The sequence below is a fragment of the Patella vulgata genome, chromosome 5 (assembly GCF_932274485.2).
Source record: "Patella vulgata chromosome 5, xgPatVulg1.2, whole genome shotgun sequence".
In the NCBI taxonomy this organism is placed as follows: Eukaryota; Metazoa; Mollusca; class Gastropoda; family Patellidae; genus Patella; species Patella vulgata.
The window spans coordinates 54640294-54663660 of NC_065883.2; the positions used below are offsets into that span (position 1 = coordinate 54640294).

Here is a 23367-nt window from a genome sequence, read left to right on the forward strand (position 1 = left end):
CACAAATAGTTACCATGGAGATAGTTTTAACATGATGTTAGAAAACTTGTTATAATATTCTGTATAGATATCAGTAATATTATAGTGGTTAAAAACAATCTTAGGAAAATACCCATTATTGCATTTCCATATAATACCTGAAAAATACCCATTATAGCTCTGATCAGCAGAGGGTGTACAATAATTCTAAACGGGAAAGGAGACGAAAGAGGGTGGGGATAATATAGTCCCATTAAATTGGGGACCTATAAAAATAGCAGAGAGTAATCATATAAAGAAAAACAGTGGTCTCCGGAATGAAAAGTCGTGGAATACTAAATACCGACAGGGTTCACCCCCCCGCCCCCCACCGCCCACCGCATGACCACGCTGCTTCACACTAAAAAGTTATAAACAGTTTGTTAAATTAGTTTATTTGACAAGAAATCGGTACAATTAAACAAAATATTAATTATTCAAATTTCATACCCTTTGAACGTAAAACCAATGCCAAATCTTCCATGCCACCTAGAAACCACCTTGCAAAGATGTAGGCATGGTTGAATTCTAAAATTAAATATACACATAATATTAAGCAATAAGCAACTATGTTATTTTTCTTATAATAGCAATACCAGTAAATATTCCTTGAATGATATTTACATAATATGGAGTACTGTTGTTATAAGCCGGGTTTCTGCGGACTTTATAATTGAGAGGAATTGACTTTTTTGGCGAGTAAGAGAAAGTGGCTTCAATAAAAATGGGCCGAACTGAGCGCCTCTAATAACCAAAATTATCTATAAGTTCCTGTTATTTGAAGCCAATTCAACTTTCTGTAACTCGTTTAAACTATTCCCGACTTGTTGCCGTTGGTGAGCGCTTTTGCAAATGACTTCAACTAGTTTTCGTGGAAACAAGATCACACCATAAGAGACAAATATCATGTGACTTTAAATAGACAAAATAGACGCTAACGTAGGTATCAATTTCTGTCCCGACTAAGCTAATGAAGACGGGCGTACGCTATACCATGTGCTATGATGGAAATTTTGCCCCGACAGCGGTGCAACGGAATACTCGAATTCCAACTGCCAAGGAATCTTTTACGTGCATTGCTATTTCCGGCGTGGTTTCCCCTTGTCAGTGGTGCAGGACGCAGGGCATGCGTACACATTGACGTGGGCGTAAAAGATCCCTTGATAGTTGGAATTCGATATGAGCTGGCCGTAGCGCCGCTGTCCGGGCAAACTTTAGTCTCGGTCACCCAAAACCTCCTTTAACATACGGAGGGTCTCGGACCGTTATCATTATTTGACGTAAAGTCCACTGACGACGAATTAGAATTAATTTTAAAAACATAGATATGACCCATGAAGAGATAAATACTACAATAATAAAAGAGTGTTAGATATTGAACTGGCATTCAATTAAATGGATTATTTGAAATGACATTCTTAAATTAATTACACGGGCGTCATCATCTTGTTTTAGGACGTGTTACCTCCCTTAGGCGCAGTTTATGATAATATAAAAGACCGGATAATCTGGCCTATGACCTATTATTCTCAAATGTTGACAACGTATCCAGACTAATATTCATAGAATATTGGCATTTGATTTCCAATTAAACAAGTATGAAAAACTGTCAATAAAAAAACAGAATGGAAAAACATATTAGGCTACCTCTAAACTCTCTTGGATATCTGTAAAACCACACATCAGGTAGCCAGCAAAAACGGAAGACCCTTTCTTCGGTTCAGACGACACGGATTGCCTTCCCTTGTAGAAAAGCACGGGCACGTTGTCGTCATGTTGGTTCAACCCGTGTCCCACACAATTTGAAAATTCATCAGCAAAGATTAATAAATCGGTAATTTTGGACAAGCGTTTTGTTGAAACGAAAGAGGGATGGTCAAAATTGTTACAGAAAATAAAAAAAAACATATCTAGATAAACAGCATACATGTATTATTCTTTAAGCATTGGTATACTCAGTAAAGTGGCATTTTCGATTAGAATTAAGCACCTAAGTAGACTTTTACAGAACTGTTTCTTGACACAGTAATTGAAAGATTTCAAATTGACGTGATATATTAACTATTACTCAAGCTAAACTGCAACACAGAGCTTGTGTACGGAACAGAGGCGGATCAAGGCTCTGGTGGGCCCTAGGCAGCTCGTCCAGCTGGGCCCTTTGTGGAACTGGTTTGCCGTAGTAAAACTAAGACAGCTGTGAGAAAAACGAAATTTCCGGGGATATACTGATGGAATAATGTCAAGCACTACAACTTAGTCAAACATTATCCTGTCAGTCGGCCAGTGAAGATCAATTGATGCTCAGAGGAGCACAGCAACAACCAATTGCTGGATAAAATGAAAACAAACCTGATGTCCAAGCTGTCATCATCACTTTCAGCAATCACTCCCACCTGGTCGGTCGGCGACTCATTATTCTCGATGATATCATTCGTGTTTTTATCGACTGAGCAGTGACCCTGTCCTTGGCCGCCGAAAAACATCGTAATTTTGGGCGTAGTTTTGGCCGCTTTTTTCAGCATTTCAGCATTAAGACCGGAACATTTATTCTTAATCTACGTTAATTCGCGCCACCCGCTATCTATTGGGAGTGTTTATACAGCTATTATGTCGTACTTTTATGCACAAAATTACTTTTGACCAATGACCCGAGACCATCTTCTAAAATATAGCCCCAAGCTTGAAATCCAATAGAGCAAAATACTCAAAACTATCACTCATATTAGCTATACGAAACAATCTAGATACTATTTCTCAGTTTTTTTGTTTTACTTTTGCATTTGAAACTATTGACATTCAATAATTGTTTTCTTTTTTATTAGATAATCGGAACTATTTACCAGCTGATGACAAGCCTACACCCAATGAAAATGATGTAAAATTGAAGGCCGGTGGAAGTGATAATCGCGACAGTATCTATATACCAATGGAATACAAAAGAACTAAATTAACAGACACCAACGTAGACAGACATCTTTACTATCATGATAAAAGTTCATCTTTTCTATCCTCCCCGTACTCACAATATACTTATTATTGTAGTACACCCAAAGAAAAGGAACATTTTTCATATTCGTTTTCCTGTTTTCCTGTAATGCCACCCATTCAGTCCCCTTCTGCCAACCCTAACCATTTTCTGACGGCTAACATGATGTTACCACGACACCCTCAACACTTACCTTCATCGTTTCCAGGCATGGTCTTATAATGGCGGCCATCGTGAAATACTTCTGAAGAACATAACAATTGTAATAACATTATCAAATATTGTCAGGTGATATTGAAAATCTATTTTACAAAACAACTTGTTACAAAGATAACAGTTCGTTAAATACGACAATTTAGAGTCTGAGTGCATAGAAATTGGTGGGCTAATTGTCAATACTTTTATTTTTCTTGGTCATCAGATATAAATGGTCCAATATAGCATTAATTTTGTACATATACATTTATATCAAGGAAAGAATAATATATTAATGTATAACATAATATATGTAAATAGAATTTGTTAGTGTTTTTGGTCTTTGGTTTAATAATTGAAATGATACTGAATTCAACCTTAAATAAGGATGTATATTGAAAACACATCTAAATGTATGTGTTTAATTTGATTATCTGACTAAAGTAAAATAATAATAAAAACATAACATCAACAGTTTTGTGTTTCACATCCAGTATTTTGAAAACTAATATGGGTATTCACTGTTTAGTTATCTTGGATTGGATGAAACATATACCATTTAAGACTGAACATGGAGATGAAATGGTCTTCTAGGGAGAACGAGACAATCAGATGTTTCCAGACTGTCATAGACTAGCAGAGGTTTCCTAATTAATAATATTCATTTTCTGATTTATGATGTTCTGAAATTGAGTCAATCTAATGTTAGAAGGAAGAACTAACAATGATGCCAAAGGGGCGTAAAAGGAGTGTGGCTATCATAGTATGTGGGATTACGCAAATTGCATACGACAGGCGTCCATCCTTTTAGTTATTTCAAATACAGTTTGAGCACGTGTTGTAAACTGGCACAGCTTGCATCCCACATTTCGTTAAATAGGACAGTAATTAAGTACAATTATGAAATCTTCTCAATATTCCCTTCCTATACGCTCCAAGGAATGAATGGATAGTTTTATCAGAAAATATAGAACAGACTGTGGAATTCATTTAATGAATGCATAAATAAGAATCGGAATAACATGTAACCTTGTTGTTGCATATAAAATTGTATGCGAGAGACGGGGTCATAGTACTTAAGTGCAGTAACTTAAATACAAAATTATTTGTTGAAATGAACAGTGGTTTAGCGCCCTACGCTTCTTAACCAACTGTGCTGACAATGGCGGGCATACAATGTACGATGGGGACAATTTTGCCCACACGGCAGCTTTTCCAGCTAATCTCGATCGAATACTAAATAGAGTTGCTAGCTATATATGATATCCTCAAACCAGAAGTCTCATCGATTGATCTAGAGTAAAATTCCCAGAGTCGTGATCGATTCCCGACACTACTTATAACTATACAGGTCACAATTCTATGGAATACAATTACTGCTTATTACTGAGCGACGTTTCGACTAGGCGTCTCTAGTCATTATCAAGCCATGATAAAAAATGAAAATATGACAGGACAATATATACATATACACAACAATACTTAGTTAATGCTGACCAACCAGATATCTCCCTTAAGCAATCTAATTTAATTAAAGATTATAAAGTTAAATGCTAATAAGAACATTCAATAATACCAATTAACCTAAAAATTGACTAATTGATTAATGGATAAGTTGTTGTGGAGTATATAAAATGATTAGTAGGTTTTAATAATGACAAACGTTGAAAGAAAATGAAATTTGATAAAATGTTATCATTTTGAAGTTCACCTCTCCCCCAAGAACGAAAGCTAAGCGAGAAACATTTATAAATCGGGTCTAAAATATGTGAAAATTAATATCAAGAAAATCTTTGGAGTTAGTTATAGTCTTTCAACTGAAAGTCTTGTTGACAATCTATATGCAAACCCATTCAAAAACAGTAACCCTGTTGGTTTGTTACCTATGTTTAATAGTGTGCAACAGGTTGTTGTATTTCGGTGGGTCTGTCAGTCGAATAGAATCCATAATACTTCGTTGTTATTGGGAGTTAAAGAAATAGCATCAAACTACATGTCGAATTGATTTTTCAAATGAGTCTAACGTTGTCATGGTCATAATAAATAAGGAGGAGTACCATTCAAAGGGCCGATATTGCTACCCAGAAATAAGGTTGGAATCTTCTAATGACATCAAAAATATTATTTTTACATATAACTGTATGTAAAATGTTTATATTGTCTACGTTTCAATGTGCTGTACTTTATGTATGCATATTGTACTTTACGTTGTCATGTGGCATAATATCGAATTAGGGTTATCGTGGTGAAGTGGTATAAGATAGAATTAGCGTTATCGTGGTCATGCGGTATACTCTAGATTTTTGGTTATCAGTGGAGCCCAGCAACCCCCCCCCCCCACCACCCCTATTTTGTAAAAGCGACGGGGCGGGTCACAATTTTTCATATCTAAATAATAGCTTAAATGTTTGCTGTTTTTAATACCGTTATTAAATCCAGGTACGTTGTAAATGTTATAAAATAGCTAAAATAAACCCCAAGAACATACATTAATGTTCTCAACTTAGACTGGATGACCAAGATATTAATGTTCTCAACTTAAACTGGTGGACTAAATCTTGTAGATTTATACATTGAACTAAATATATATTAATACATAGGTGAAATGTATAAAACTATTATATTCGAAAAGAATAAAAATGAAAAGAATCATAACAAACACCGTAAACTATTGTTTCTCTATATTTCCAGGTCACCGAGAAACAAAGGCTAACTGCATTCAAGTATAGCCTTTTGATACTATTCAGCCTTTGGAGAGTAGTTCACATGTCCAGTATTAGTTATTTATTGATAAACTGTGTATACGTAAATATAAATATCCATTCAAAGTGTACACACGGTCAGTCATGGACTGTGGATTTACATGCTCTAATTAGCATCCCCAGTCGAAGTATGTATTTATAGATCTTCCATTCTAATTCATAGGACATATTTCTTGACCGTCATATTATATAGATTGTGTACCTGAATTCATATCGATTTGATACCCGGAGATCCTATTAATTCATGTAGTGGAAAACTACCCACTGTGCGGTGCTGTATGCATTTTGGTGTTGTGTTGTGTTGTGTATGTGCAAAGTATTGACTTTATAAAGTAACAAAATAAACATTCACGTAGGTGTAATAAATAAGATCATGGATGCGCAAGTGTGTGAAAATGGACTTGAGTTAGGTTCAATTCGCAGTGGCGAGAAATTCCAGGATTCCGAGCTCATTTCAGTAATAGAAGAAAATGGAGGTAGAAACGACAATGATTTACAAGATGCCGAGCGTGAAAATGAAAATAGACACGATGGTGATTTACAGGATTCCGAGCTCATTTCGGTAATAGAAGAACGTGAAAATGCAAGTAGACACGATGATCATATACAGGATTCCGAGCTCATTTCGGTAATAGAAGAACGTGAAAATGAAATTAGAAACGATGACGAATTACTGGGTAAAGAGATGGCTGAAGAAGAGAGAACGAAACATGAGAAACCATTTTGGTTTTGTCGTTTCGTGACAACTTATCCCATCATGTCTTTTAGTAAGTGTTACTGCAGAATTTTTAGTAAATAAACATTATATTATAAATAATTTCAAATATGAAGCGCACAGTCCGGGTCGTTTGACATTATAGAGAATAAGGGTAATTAGATTGTTATGAGCCATTATATAAATAATTTCAAATACGAACCACACAGTCACGGCCGTGTGACATTATAGAGAAGGGGTAATTATTTTTGTTGGAAGACTCTGATTGTCATGATGCAAAGTACGATCAGCATGAGACTTGTCATGTTTGTTCCTTGAACAATTGCGCATCGATTGTCCAGGATGCGGCCAATCCCGGGTGCTGGTCCATAACTATTGTACTTGTTTTCGGTTTTTTTATTATGACAGATTTTGTGTGTGTCTAGTAAAGAAGTATGTCCAATTAAGGTTATCTGTTCATCTTTTTGTATTATTTATATTTATTTTAAGTTAAGGTTATCTGTTCATCTTTTTGTATTATTTATATTTATTTTCAGTTCTGGGTGTTTCTGGTCATCTATTTATTGCAGCAGTAACTATCACTCTACTTCTAGTTGGTTTTGACGTTTTCCCAACGAATTTTGAAACCTTACCAATGGAATTACGTGATAGCCCATGGCTTGCTCGGTATCGAGCTTACCAAAATCGATTTAATTTCAAACACCCTGTGTACAGATACGTAAAAGGCGATTATATACCCACGTGGATACGGGGTAGGGAAGGAATGAGAATTGAATTAATATATGACACACATGGTAAAAACATTTTTACAAAGGAGCACTTACAAACAATTGCATCAATAGAAAAGAAGGTCGACTCAATTTCCGAGTATTCTGATATTTGTCAATTAACAAAGAAAGGCGAACAAGTTTTACCGAACTCTGTCATTCGTTTTTTCGATGGATCAAGGGCTCATATTAATCCAATATTTAATGACTCTAAGTTTGATAATATTATAAATGTACTATACACAGCTTATAATACAAATGAGACAAAAGTTGAGTTGAATTATTTACTCGCAAAGGATTTTAGAATATCACCTTCTTTCGTAAGCTCATCTTTGACTAGAAGTGACTTTCCATTGGGGTGGCCAATTTCAAACGATTCCAACGAAGAAATTGCCGCAAAAATAGTACGAAGCAAACAAGTTAAATACTTAAAACCCGTTTTTGAAGAAATTATAAAGACTAAAGATTTTGATGTGACGTATTTCAGTATGACTTTGTTTGAACATGACGTGGCTGAACAAGCCATAAAAGATTTATATTTAGCAGGGGGGAGTGTGATATTTATATTTTGTTATATGTGGTTTCATACATCTTCATTATGGATTACAGTATGGTCGGTTATCAGCATTCTCTCAAGTTTCCTGGCAACTAATTTGTTCTACAGAGTCATCCTTGACTTTCGTTATTTTGGATTTTTTCACGTGTTGTCGCTTTTTATTATTCTAGGAATAGGTGCAGACGATTTATTTGTTTTCTATGATTCTTGGAGAGCAACTGGCCTGACGTCATACCCGTCTCTTGCGCATCGTCTATCTTCTGCCTACCGGAAATCAACTCTCAGTATGTTTGTGACATCAGTAACAACGATGGCAGCTTTTGCATCTACCGCCCTTACGCCACTTCTAGCCACTAAATCGTTCGGGATTTTTTCAGCCCTCTTAATTATTATTGACTATATTTCCATGATACTTTTCTTTCCTACTATTGTGATTTTTTATCACGTTAAAATAAAGAAATGCTGTACAAACTGCTGCTCGTGCTGCTTAAAGAATACAAAGGAATCAACCCAGATTACAGACAACTTAATAGATAATGATTTTTGTCAAAATGAAGTCACAGAGACTGTTGTTAAAAAACAGCCTGGTATGTTGGTTCGATTTTTCAGAGATAAATATTTTAAATTTGTCACCCATGGTAAAATAAGATGGATATTAATAAGTGGATTTGCTGTATTGGTATTATTTATGTTAATAAGCTGTTCAAGATTAAAACCAGACAATGAACAGGTAATTGTTACTGTAAATTATATACATGTATTTGTATTAAAGAACAACTTGTTGACGGGTTTTGCGGGATCAGAATCACCTATAGTGCAGCAGCTAACTGCATTCTTGAGGAAATCTTTCAAATGTGGATACAAGTATCCAAATTGGCAAAAATTCTTCTTTGAGGCTACATTTTTGGAAAAACAAATTACCCATTCGGAAATCCAAGATGTCGCCCAATTTTAAGATGGTCACCTTTTCCGGCAACAAATATTTTGTGCAATAAAAGTATATAAAATTGTCCAATATGATACATTTTGGAGTCAATACAGTTATCTTTTGGCACCTTGAATACACCTTTTTTGTTTTTTAAGCCGTTAACATTGCCCTTTTATGCAAATAGCGGCAAGGAATATGGAGGCAACAATTTTGATGAAACTTTGGATTTTGTTAATAAATGACCCTAAACGGACACCCATGCAAATTTTAGTGCTTGTATCCAGATTTAGTTCTAATTAAGTGAGAGTGATGAAACTTGGTGTATAGTTTCGTCACATCAATACCTTGACTAACTTCGATAATGAACATTTTCTGCTGAGAGTAAGCAGAGCGATAAGCACTTTGCTTGGTCGAGACTTTGAACCACAATAACTCTACTTCTAATTGAGGTAGAATCTTCAAACTTGGTGTAGGCGTTCATTAGGTGAATGCCTTGGTGGAGTTCGGTGATGAACATTGTCTGCTTACGGTAAGCAGAGATAGCAATTTGATTGGTTAGTGTTTTTGGGCACGATAACTTTGGTTATAATTAAGTGAGAGCTATGAAACTCAGAGTATAGATTCGTTATATCGTTACCTTGACTAAGTTTGATGAGAATATTCTGCTTAGGCTAAGGAGCGATAAGCAATTTGATTGGTCAAGACTTTGGAACATAACAACTCTGCTTTTAATTGAGGTATACTGTTTAAACTTGATGTTGATCTTCATTAGGTGAATGTCTTGACTGAGTTTAATGATTAACATTTCCCGCTAACGCTAAGCAGAGCAAAGCAATTTCTTTGACTTTGATTCTATCTGATAGAGAGTGATGAAACTTAGTGTATCGTTGATAATCAGTTTGATTGCTCAATACTGTTAAAAAAGATAATTAATATGTGTCATCTATTTATTTCGGGATTTCAGCGGGAGACATCAGCCTCACAGGGTTTTTTTTATTTTGTGTAAAGAAATCTTCCCAATCTAGACTAAAATATAAGGAAAGTTTTGACCTAAATGTCCTTCTGTAACCGTGTGGTTATCCCTTGAAATCGACGCATACTGCACACTGAAATGCCTACTGGCTTCTAGAGGTAATTTGAATTTGATTAAGATATCTACAGTTTCAATCGTTTCGCTTAGGAAAGGAATACATGGCCTGGGTTAATTCACTACAGAGACATTTTAAAAATAAACGGTGTACCTCCAGTCAAAACAGTTTTGTTATTAATTTCCGACTATTAGAATCTTACGTTGCTTGCAAACTAATACTTAATTGCACAATGGAGCTATGCACAGTGGCCCAGTGAGTAATGGGCAAGAATTTTTCCGAAGAGAAACAGAGTTCCCATGTACACGTTGATGTGCGCGTAAAAGAACCCGATAGGAAGTTAAACCCCACCACCTCATTTATCTCCATTTCCAATATACAATCCTCTTGACATCACCGTTTCGTCTACTCCGTGTGATATTTATTTAAAGTAGCTAAGTCTTTAACTCAATATCATCCAAAGTCTTACACGTTGAAAATACGAATTATTTGCCAATTCAAATCAACATTGATGTTGTGATCTTACCAGGAAAAGGTAGGCTTCTGATATCCAATATTTAATACAAAATAAATATTTTACCATTGGTACACGAATCGTGTACCATAGTGCGCTGTATCGTCATTTGTAACAAGTAAACAGAATGAACGAGGCTAGGCACATTCCACAACTCATGTCAAACGGTGACGCCATATCATATCTGCAGAGCATGCGCAATAGATTGGAATAACCAGACGCTTGAAATTGCTATTCGGTTTAGACTCATGCCGTATTTCGCTGGGCATATCTGATTTGAAATTAAGAGTCCAAACGGAAACAATTGAATGTAAATCAGTTTATATATAATCAGATTATATTATTGTATACGTTGCGACCCATTTCAATCAATTTCTAGGTCCCAAATATTAACGATTTAGCTCCTTTAAGTTTAAAATGCAATTTTTAAATTGATAAATATATTATATTGACGGGTAAAACTTTTAATTGATGAATTTTTTTGTATATTGACAGATACAGTTTTTTAAAAAGAATCATAACTATGGTAAAGCGGCGAATTATCGTGCGAACAGTTTTTTACCAGATGAGATAGACTATCCCGTAGGCCTGACTTTATTGTGGGGACTTAAGGAACAAGATCTATCAAGTTGCCATTTCAGTGATGTTAAATGTAAGGGTACGGTACATTTTGATGACAACTTTGACCCAAACTCAGTTGAAGCACAGAAATCTTATCAGGTACAACAAAGCATGTTCACAACGTTTGTCAAGGTTATCGACATAATTTGTTGATTATTTTTAGAGCCACGTTACGATGAAACATTTCTGTACGGGAGACCATGAGAGTCAATCAAATGAAAAAAAAACCCCATGATTATCTCGTAATTATGAGATAATCAGAATGTTTTAAAGATCGCCACCAAGATTAAATTAAAGAATGATATTAATGGGAGATAGGAAATTATTTCATTTCATTGACCATAATGGTCTTCCGTACCTCTGCCCTTTCCTGAATTGTGGCCTGAGCTCCTTTCTGCACAATCAAGAATAATAATTATGATTTTTGATCAGCCCCGTCCGTATATAACTGTTAATTCATTCGCGACTGACCACAGTTTTATGGATAGACATAGTTTAATGAGAGCATGGCCTTAGTGAGAGTTTGTGCAATTTGAGGTGTATATGTATCATATGGGTTGCCTCGCCATGGTCCTTTGATAACGTTAGGGAGTTTCTAAATGATGGTGTTGATTATTTGTTTGTTGTAGAAGTTATGTGACAAACTCTATACTATGTCAGAAGAAGAATCAAGCAGACTGAAAGTTAAACGCCATCCTCTAACCAATAAGCCCGTGATGCACTGTTTTGCTAAAAATTTAAACGAATTTTTAAAGGTAATGTCCCACACACCCATTTTAGTTTAGTCTAGATCTACAACGGTTGTGGCTACATGATTTTGGTACTGAAGGGGATGTTATAACTAAATAAAACCTGCATGGTTTAGACGACAATTAGGAGAATGGCCAAATTATTAGAATTTAAAAAATGTTCTATGCATGTATATCGTGACGACTATAGCGTTAAAAGCCAGGGGGGGGGGGGGGAGGATACTCAGTTAATAACGGTTAACTAAAATTAGAAATAGTCCATCATTTTTAATGGGTTCAACAAAATATTAAATTTTTGGAAAGTTTTGTGTGAAAAGTTAGGACCTCTAAAGTATTAATAAGGTTTCATAAATCGAGGTTCACAGCTTTCTCTCAATAAAGTAAAAATCATGTTAAACAACATACCATGATTATTGAGGAATTTACCGTGTAGCTGAGGTAAGGAATGTTGAGAAGGAATGTCTTTTTATCAGTGAAACGAGTACGACCCCTCTCTGTCGGTTAGCTATCGACTATTATTTCCAATATACGACCGGGAACAAAACGAAATTCTATACAGGGAAGGCCCACGAGGATATTATTCATTTACGCCTTATATCCTTGTATTACAGTTGGATACACAGGTAACAGGCCTCGATACATCGTTACCTTGGGATTACAATAAAACTCGAGACTTTGTAAAGATGAGGTCACCATTGATATACAATATAACGGGCATGAATTTAACTTCTGTTCCTGTCTTAGATGTAAGTTTCAAAAATTTTATTTTATACATTTCTCAATGTTATTCGCAAGATTGTTTCGGTTTATCTATGCCTTTAGGGTATAATACGTGTTCATGTATGTGCCGTGTACCAAACTCGTGTTCCAATTACTATATGTTATGGACTCGGTTATGTTTGCTCTTTCTATATATATAAAATTGCATAAAACAAATCTGTATACACACCGGAAATGTTTAGTCTAGCTGACCTCTATATACTTTCATAATTGATCAGATACAGTCTTTTACAGCAGATATTTACTCACGAATTCTCATTAATTTTATTGTACCTTCACATTATGTGGTAGTATATTACTGTTCTTGCTTGTTGATATCAAAATATAAATCAATTAAATTGTCATCACAGGTGGGCCTATATTTCGTTTTCATATAATTTAGTCTACATGTTACAACGAAACATCTGTGTTTATTTAATTTCAGATAGCGATAAGTTATTGGTTAAATAATAGATTTCTGATGAACCAAACAAAAGATTATAAATTCTTCAATGATTTAATAGGAGAACAAGAAGGGCCATATTCTACCAGTATTATACCAGTTCCTAGTAAGTAAATCAGTATATATAAGGACTTTACAAATCAGCAGGGGGTAGTTGTCTAACTAAAACTTTAAGGCATGACTGCTTCCTGGTAAATCCGTAGTTTGTCAGTATGGACAACTGTCGTTGAATTAGTGTATACAAATTAATTACAAGGAATACTTACATATGAGGAGATGGATAGTTAATCAAAACTTCTTATACATTTAAATCCATTTAGCATCTTCAATACAATATCCCTAAATCCAAGGATTAGGATATCCCAAAATCTGCATGCCCGTAAAACTGAAAAATATATTAAACATATTAAAGTGGACATTATACTCTCTGTGTAACATTTTACTTTAGGGATACCGAATTTCATAGCCAATGGACAGGAACATGTAATCTACACCGTCTATGATGTACTGAACAGGCGGACTAAATTGGATTTAAACAGCATAAAATGAAAATACACGAAAAAAAAGAATCACCCTTGCTTGAAAATGACATTGACAGTATATTTATTGACTTTAAATAGTAAGATCCATGAATAATAAAGTTAATGCAATACAACTGATAATCTCTTTCCCCGTTATGGACTCAAAATATCCATAACAGTTTCGCTTCCAATCGGTCCACGTTTCATGGCTGAATATTCGACACTTCAATCCAAAACTAGAACTTGGAATTAACGAGGGCATTATTAAATAAAGATTGGACTGACATTAAGGACCACTAGAAATAATAATGGCACAATTAAAACGTTCCTACAGCAGCAGACGGCATGTTTTATAATTCGGTTTTTCTTATATCGTCTAGATGTAAAAGTCGGCAATAAGATCAAAAGTCTGGGTATTAAATTGATATTAACTATTAACCCTTTAACAACGGGATTTAAAGATGGAATAACACTGGTAGAAGCTTGGGAGGATTTTATGATTGAACAGGTATTAGTCTTTATACATTTTTCTCTCTCAATACTACAGGATTCACGTACAGTTCGTAACACCATTTTTTTTATCGTAGAACCATAACAAAGTTTTATTGAAATCTACATAATAGCACATTAAACTGTATAGGTTCATCATGGGCGCAGATCCCGATGGTGACACCGGGACGCGTCCCCACCAATATTTTTATTGGTGGGGACATGCTATACTGTGTCCCCACCACTTATTTCCGATGTTTTGCTTTTGTTTATTTTTTGAAATTGAAATCATTCCTGAGCTTTAATTGCCATTTAAGAAGGCGTAGAGTTGGTCCCAGGCACTTGAGGCCAGGGTCCTTGAAGTTGTACAGCGGCACCCGGTGACCGATTTTTATTTAAAAAGGAATAAGTGATAATTCATATCATAACAGTAAATAATTAAAATATTCCATAGGGATTATAATAAATATAATATGTATATCATGTAGGTGTGCATATCTGATACGCTGGGTATTAAAGGGTTAAGGAATAACTGAGATTTTGTTTTTATCTGGTATACTTGATGTAAAATGTTACATTTATTTCAATTGGGATTGAATATTGATATGTTTAGCTGTGTGTGTGGCTTGTTTTAGTTTATATAAATTAGAATTGTTTGCCAGAAAATGATGCTGAAAATGCCCACAGGGCGTTTTAGAGCGTCTAGTTTTCAAAAAAATTTCGGGGCAGAACCCCCGAACCCCCCTCTGTACCAATAGTCGCCCGCGCAAGGAGTGTCCCCGCCACTAATTTTAGGCCATCTGCGCCCCCGAGGTTCATTCAGGAAAGTTTATAGAAATATTAAAATAAATCCAGATAATACAAGCGACTAATTATATTATAACTAAAACCAACGTTATCCAGGAATTGTCACAACTAACTTTATTGCATTAAAAAATGTATAAAATAGATGCACACCGATCATTGAATAAAGTGGGCCCTAAAATAACAGTCGTCAATGAAGCCAGCTGCTCTGTTACCGAAACGTCTTGCTCTCAGTCGTATGGTTACCAGACGCTCTGCTTGAAACAAAAGTACTCAATATTTTTTACATATCATGCAAGGAATATTTACTGGTATTACTAATAATATTTTGTTTTAGAAATCAACCATGCCTGCATCCTTACAAGGTGGTTTCCAGGTGGGGTGGAAGATTTGGCATTGGTTTTACGTTCAAAGGGTATGGAGTTTAAATTAATTGTAACACTATCTTAGTGATAACAGAGATCAGTTTAGTAAATATAGGATTTATTTACATCGGGTATATAAAACAGCTACAGTTACATACATACAAAAATACGGGAACTTAAACTATACAGGAACTAGACTACGATAGGAACACATATAACTATATTAAATCCACCATTCTGCCCCTCTGCCAAGGCAGCGGCTAAACTCGGGTGAGTCCATACGCCAGTCTCCCCGTCTCCGCTCGTTTAGTAAATATAGGATTTATTTACATCGGGTATATAAAACAGCTACAGTTACATACATACAACAACAATACGGGAACTTAAACTATAAAGGAACTAGACTACGATAGGAACACATATAACTATATTAAATCCACCATTCTGCCCCTCTGCCAAGGCAGCGGCTGAACTCAGGTGAGTCCATACGCCAGTCTCCCCGTCTCCGCTCGTTTCTAGTCGTCTTTGGTCGTTTTTAGTCGTCTTTTGGTCGTCTGCCTAACTGTCAGTAAACTCCTGATTATATAGCACCGGAGAATAGATAAGACACATCATCATACATGCAATTGTCTCTTTATCACGCCATGGTATGCTTACTGACCAGTGCATATTCCTTTGAAGTCATGTGGAGTTTGCACACAGAGTGTATGTAGTTTGTAAATGACATATGGGATTAATTACTTATCTAATTAGATCATAGCCAATTCGTGCCTTAAAAGAAGTTTATACAGAGTTGAAAAGTCAATATTATCAAAAACCAGCTGAGGTCATACAGTTCTAAGCACCTAAATGACCGTTTAATTTGATGAAAGTTATAGAGTACTATATTACATAATATCTATTTTAATCATTATTTTTGATGTTTTTTTCTCGGAATTTTCATATTTTTCCTGTCTGTCTGCCCGCATGCGAGTTAATCTACGCGCTAAATTCGGGGAGGCGGAACAAATTCAAAACAAAAATGAATTTTGCCAGCGCTCAAGAAGTTACTGCCGGGCTTAAGATGCCCTTACGAATGGCCCGATGTTTTTACGACCAGAGCCGAATTTGAACATTTACTCTATCGTGTGTCCACCTGGTGTCAATTTCGGGACAGTGTGACGCCCGCTCGAAGGGCTTGTCAATGCGATATTATTGTCACCTTCGGTATCCCGTTCCGTCTGTTGGTCAAAGTGTTTGGTATTTTTTACCAATATTTTTAAAGTAAATGCTATAACGGGTATTTTATTCATTATTTTAACTAGTAAATGTATAAGATTTTGATGGTATTATATAAAACAATTGTTCTACTAGAATTATTTCAACTAGTAAATGTATTGTATTCTATAAAACTGCTATAAGTGCATATTACTAGGATTATTTCAACTAGTAAATGTATAGTATTTTGATGGTATTATACAAAAATGCTATAACGTGTATAGAAAATGTATACTGTTTAGCGTATCATTGCTTTAGTGTGTTACGTTTAATTTGCAATGACACGTCTTCAACATGATGAACGTCTACGTGCTATTCCCATGCTTCAAATGGACTCTACACAGCGAGCAGTAGCCAACATGCTTAATGTGTCACAGTCTGTGATCAGCAGACTGTGGAACCGGTACCAACAAGCACACATTGTTGATGATAGACCTCGTTCAGGTCGTCCTAGAGCCACTACACAAGCCCTGGATCGATACATTCGTACACAGGTCCTGCGAAATCGAGGACAAACGGCCAATCAGCTCTCTGTAAACTTGTACCAAGTTACAGGAATTCGAGTTACACCCCAAACGATTAGAACTCGGCTACATGCAGCCCATTTGTGTGCGCGACGACCGCGTGATGTGCCTCCATTAACTCGCCAGCACATGGCAAACAGGCGTCAATGGTCTAGGCAGCGTAGAATTGGGGTAATCGTCGATTTCTCTGGATTTCACCGATAGGCGTGCTCGCGTTTGGAGGTGTGTAAATGGGCGTCATGCTAACGTTAACGTCAGACAGCATGACAGATTCGGGCGTAGGTATGTTATGGTGTGGGGAGGAATCACCATGACTGGTAGGACGGACTTGCATATTGTTCAAGGAAGTGTCACTAGTGTGTACACTACCGTGACCACATCCATGAGTCCTGACCTTTCCCCTATAGAGCATGTCTGGGACATGATCGGGAGACGTGTTCGTCGACGTCAACGTCAACCGACAACACTGCAAGAATTGGCCGTTGCACTGCAAGAATAATGAGTCAGATTGCCCCAAATCGTGATTGGACGGTTGATTAGGAGCATGCCACGACGAATTGCTGAATGTCTGAGGATTGGTGGAGCAATTACTCATTGTTAAGACAAAAATCACTTTTAACGGTGTATCTCTTTGCGAGTGAAATAGAGCCGTCAGATTGGCCGCCTATATGAACTGTTTATGTTCATGTGTAGGCAATTGGCCTGTTATTAACATACATTGGTTACCTCTAATACAAACAGCAGTGCATTTCCGCAGTTTTGTATTGTTTCTGAATATCTCCTACTTTTTTTGAAGAGTATATATCGTATATAATATTTTTCAGGTATTATATGAAAATGCAATAATGGGTATTTTACTAGGATTATCTTTAACCACTATAATATTACTGATATCTATACAGAATATCATAACAAGTCTTTTAGCGTCAGTTACTATCGCCATGGTAACGATTTGTGTTATTGGAGTTATCCCTCTTCTAGGATGGAAACTAGGGGTAAGTAAGAGACGAAAACAACCTCCACGAAGTATACACCTGCTCTGATTTATAAAATTACAATTTATTTCAATTCTAATTTGTTTAATTAAGCTGGGATGGGGGGGGGGAGCTGCCAATTTGCTATTTTGTTGGTAAGACATGAATTTGGAATTCCGCATTTGGAATTTGGAATTTTGGAATTTGGAATGAGCCCTCTGGACTTTCTAGAATACTATACAATAATTGTTGACGTTGAATGAGTTTGCTTCCAAGATGTCTTTTATTATATTGTGAGAAATATAACCGCAATTAATTGCTTGAACGTGCATTATGTCGCCCAATTATATAAAACCTCTACTAAAATGTTTAAAGTTTTGTGTCATGTACGTAAATTGTTTTAAATACACGTCACACCAGTTTTATCATAATATACTGTAATGTACCAATATTAATTGTTGGGCATATTTGTTCTTTTTTGTGATTTTGTTACTAATTGTACATTACGTTTAAATGAAGTATCCCCTTATGATACCGTTAATGTTGCTAGGAAGCTATTTTCAATCAGGTACTTATATTTTTAGACAAAACAGTTCCTCATTATATTTATCTCTAAATATGTAGGTCTATTCATGAACTTCCTATCACCCGTTCTTTTCTTTTTCAGGTTCTCGTTTCCCTTAATATGTGTCTTGTAGTGGGTTTATCAGTGGATTATGTTGTTCATCTGGCGGAAGGATACACGATGTCAAAACATAAAGACCGGAAGTCACGAGTTCAAGATTCTTTGGAAACCATGGCAACGTCTGTGTATTCTGGTGCATGTACAACGCTCGGAGCTTCAGTTTTTATGTTATTTTCGCAAATAATTTTCTTTTTTCAATTTGGAATATTTATGTTTTTTACCATTGGTTTTTCTATTTTGTTTTCATTAGGACTATTTATTACTTTAATGGGTACAATAGGACCGGAGAATGATACTGGTGATATCAAAGCTATATTCAGGAAATTACGTCATTTTGTCTTAAACCGTAGCACCCACTGTGTTGAAACATGACACTATAAAGTATCCCAGCAGTTTGTATAAAATGAAGCCATTTTTTTTATTTCCGGGTGATTATTTAGTATTTAAACATAGATATGAAAATGTGGTAGATCTGCTTATCAATAGTATGTATTTGACTAGCTGTTCATTTTATATATTTCGTTTAATTTATATCTTATGCAAGGTACACCATATAAAACTAGAGCATCGCTAACGCTGCAATATACGTCCACATTTCTGCTTTCATTGATATGGTACTTTTTATACGCCCACATTGGAAATGTGGTCGTATATTGCCGTACGTCGTCCACAATTTGATGTGAACACTCTACAGACTACATTTATCACCTGATTGTTTTGAAATTGATATATACTATTCAAAAAAAGTAGGGGATATTTGATTTTGGGGGCATAATACTAAATTATGCAAATGACTACGAAAAAAGTCACTATAGAACCTAACAGAAGAAACATTTCCAGTTACATGTGACGCCCAAACGCACCAATAGCTACCGCATGGAATGCAGGTGATGCTTGGGATCATCATGGGGGTCCAACCCAAGATTTGCACGACTCTGACTTTGAATGTTACAGTCATTGTGGCATTGAATTCCAGGGTGGAAACATCAGTTTAATTGTTTTAGTGACCAGAAAACAAATTTTGATATGCGTCGGCTTACCCAAAATGAAAGGTTACGTGCCCTTGGCATGCTACAGATCGGCACAACACAGGCGGTTGTGGCGCGGACGATGAATGTTTCTCAGTCTGTCATAAGCAGGCTATGGTCCAGATACCGTGATACACAATCTGTACAGGACAGACCACGCTCAGGTCGACCAAGGGCGACAACTCAAGCCCAGGATCGATTTATCCGTACCTTGGCCTTGAGAAATCGTGTCATCACAGCAAATCAGATCAGCGCTCGTCTTCAAACAGACACTGGTGTGAGAGTGAGTGGCCAGACGATTCGGAATCGACTGCATAGGGGTCACCTTCGCGCCCGACGTCCTCGCGTGATCCCTTGTTTGAGAGATCATCACATTCAGGCAAGACGTCGTTGGTGTAGGGATCGTCAACACTGGGATAATCGACGCTGGATTAATGTGATGTTTTCAGATGAGTCAAGGTTCACTGTTGATTTTTTGGACAGACGTAGGAGGGTGTGGCGTCGTCGAAACGAGCGCTTCCAAGACGTTAACGTCATCAGACATGATCGATTTGGGGGTGGTTCTGTTATGGTGTGGGAAGGCATCACTGTTGCTGGAAGAACGGCTTTACATGTTGTTGCAGGGCGTGTTACAGGCCAGTACTACCGGGACAACATCTTGGCAGTCCATGTTGTGCCGTTCGCACGACGTCATGGCCGCCGTTTCATCTTCCAGGATGACAACGCAAGATATCACAGGGCCAGGATCGTTACAGGTTACCTCCAACAACAGAACATCACCACATTACCTTGGCCAGCACTGAGTCCCGACCTCTCCCCTATCGAGCATGTCTGGGACATGCTTGGACAGAGGTTACGTCAACGTCAACAACGTCCTGCCAATGTCCAAGAACTTGCTGCTGCGTTGCAACAGGAATGGGACAATCTGGACCAAAATGACCTTAGACGTCTCATTAGGAGTATGCCACGTCGGATCAATGCTTGTTTGGCAAACAGAGGAGGATTTACCCGTTACTGACTTGGTTGTGATGCTGTGGTAACTTTGCTGTTTGACCCCGGGTATCATTTTACCCTTATAATGGTCAGTCTGTGCCTTACTTAGTCTAACGATCATTTGGAATAAATCGATGAATGTGAACTTCATTTCATTTTGTCATTTGTTTCTTCGTCAGTTTCATTAGGTGACTTTAATAACACTTAAAAATCAAATATCCCCTACTTTTTTTGAATAGTATATGTTGTTTACATTAGTGAGATGAAGACACCTATTCATTTTCAGCGATTTCCGATAATTACTTCCAAAGTTATGGCCCTTGATCACTTTGAAAAATCGTGTGGACGATCTAGAGGCTAAAGTTAATATCCGATTCACTTTAAATTTATGCACAGTGTTTAAGATCATGAGATGAAGAAACCTATTGATTTCAACTATATCCGATAATTACTGCCAGAGTTATGGTCCTTGGTCACTTTGAAATATCTTGTGGACGCTCTAGAGGCTAAAGTTAATATCCGAGTGTTTAAGGTCGTGAGACGCAGAAGCCTAGTGATTTTCAGTGATTTCAGTTAATTACTTCCAGAGTTATGGCCCTTGACCACTTTGATTATCTTGTGGATGCTCTAGAGACCAAAGCTATCATCCGATTGACTTTAGATTGATAGACAGAGTTTAAGGGTCTTGAGACGAACAAGTATATTGATTTTCAACGAATTTTGATATAACTAGAACAGCTAAATCCATGATATTAAATGTTTCGTATATTAAACGTTAGCATGGGGCAGAACTAAAAGCCAAACAGATTCTAATGATTAAGTAATGATAATTACTTAATGAGTTATTACTCTTAATCAGATTTTAGTGTATTATAAATGTTTCATTACCGACAATAGAACAAATATGCGACAACTCTTGTTGACTTTCCGGACGACTTAGCTGCTGTGGGCGTATGTTTCGTTGCCTGGCAACCTATCTTTTAAAATGAAGAGAATGAAATATGACAAGAGGCAGAGGAGGATAGGCGTTGAGTTTGTTTTGCCAAATTTGGAGACAAAATATTAACAAAAAGGCGAGTGTGCACCAAAATGAATAGTTGTTGTCTTTATGGTATAAGGAATAGATATGCAAAGTTCCAAGTTGATCCCTTCAGAATTGCAGCCTGTAGATGATAAACACAAAACTTGGGCGTGGCTCTGCCCATGGGGGTTGGGTTTGGAACAATATAAATTATTGTTATTGAAATGATTAATATGCTAAATTTGAACAAAATCTGTTAATTATAGCAACATGTAGACTATTTATAGACAAAAACCCCTAGGGGTCAGAACATGCATCAACATCAATAGTTGCCGTCCTTAGGGTATAAGGAATAAGTATACAAAGTTTCAAGATAATTCATTCAGAATTGTGACCTTTGGACGCTAAACACATAAATTGGGCGTGGCTCTAACCCTGAGGGTCGTGACATTCACCAAAATCAATAGTTACCATACTTAGGCTATAAGGAATACGTATGATCCATTCAGAATTGCGGTCTGTATAAGATAAACATAAAAAAACTTGGTCTTGGCTCTGCCCCTGGGGGTCGGGACATGCACCAAAATCAATAGTTGCCGCCCTTAGGCTATAAGGAATATTTATGTCAAGTTCCAAGACGATCCATTAAGAATTGTGGCCTGTAGGCAATACACAGACAGGCATTCACCAAATAGGGATCATCATTATGGTATACAATCTAATTAAAATATAGATCTATATATTTCGTTTTGTTTTTTATACTTTCGATGGCCTACACTACATGTAGATCTAGCAAGTTATAGTGGGAGTTCACGTTCTATGACGTCAGGTACCAAGCAAGCGACTTTCGATTAACAAATTAGCGACCGCCATGTATTTTTTTTATCTACTTTTGCTTTGTTTTGATTTCTATTGCCGCTAATGTCTACCCACAGTTCCGCGCAAAAAAGGTCAAACGCTCGATTCAACAGACCATTTGATTGGCTGACCCCTTACTTCAAGCAGAACACGAGTTAAAAAACAACGCTTCCAGATCCAAGTGTAGTAAAGACAAGTAAAATCGAAATTTTGAACTATAAAAACGAAACGAAATTGGATCTGTGGTTTAATCAGATTGTATGGTATAAGGAATAGGTATGCAAAGTTTCAAAAGAATTTCGGCCTGTAGTCCATACACGGACACACACAAAAATTGAGCGTGGCTCTGTTGCAGGGGGTCAGACATGCACAATAAATAATAGAGATTTGTCATCCTTAGGGAATAAGGAATAAGTATGAAAAGTTTTCAAAACAATTGACTAAGAATTCCGGCCTGTAGGCGACACACAGACACACAAAAAGAGAATGGACGTGGCTCTGACCCTAGGGGTTGGGCATGTACTACAAACAATAGGGGTGTTCCTTGGGGCATACGGAATAAGTATGCAAAGTTTCAAGATGATACGTTAAGCCAATGCAACCGCTTGCAACCCGTTGCTAACCTGTTGCCATCGAAGGTGCAACCTATCAAGGTGCTTGCCCCGCTTGAAAAATTCGATTATAATTATAAAGAGGAGGGATAACATTGGGGCACAACAAATCATTA

General features: G+C 36.6%; 1 protein-coding gene across 1 annotated transcript; it reads left to right on the forward strand.

The window, feature by feature from the left end:
- Positions 1-7843: 7843 nt before the first annotated feature.
- LOC126821430 (protein dispatched homolog 1-like) lies at positions 7844-19112 on the forward strand. Its single transcript, XM_056101009.1, has 5 exons — positions 7844-8586; positions 14023-14150; positions 15273-15350; positions 17906-18076; positions 18723-19112. The coding sequence occupies exons 1-5, from the start codon at positions 7932-7934 to the stop codon at positions 19110-19112; spliced, it is 1422 nt and encodes a 473-aa protein (XP_055956984.1). The 5' UTR covers positions 7844-7931.
- The last annotated feature ends 4255 nt before the right edge of the window (positions 19113-23367 follow it).

Excerpts from the sequence above, each read along its gene's own strand:
- LOC126821430 (XM_056101009.1), top strand. The coding sequence starts at position 7,932 with ATGACTTTGTTTGAACATGACGTGGCTGAACAAGCCATAAAAGATTTA. Across the intron at positions 14,151-15,272 it reads AGGATTTTATGATTGAACAG|AAATCAACCATGCCTGCATC; the intron begins GTATTAGTCTTT and ends ATTTTGTTTTAG. Across the intron at positions 18,077-18,722 it reads TTCTAGGATGGAAACTAGGG|GTTCTCGTTTCCCTTAATAT; the intron begins GTAAGTAAGAGA and ends TTTCTTTTTCAG.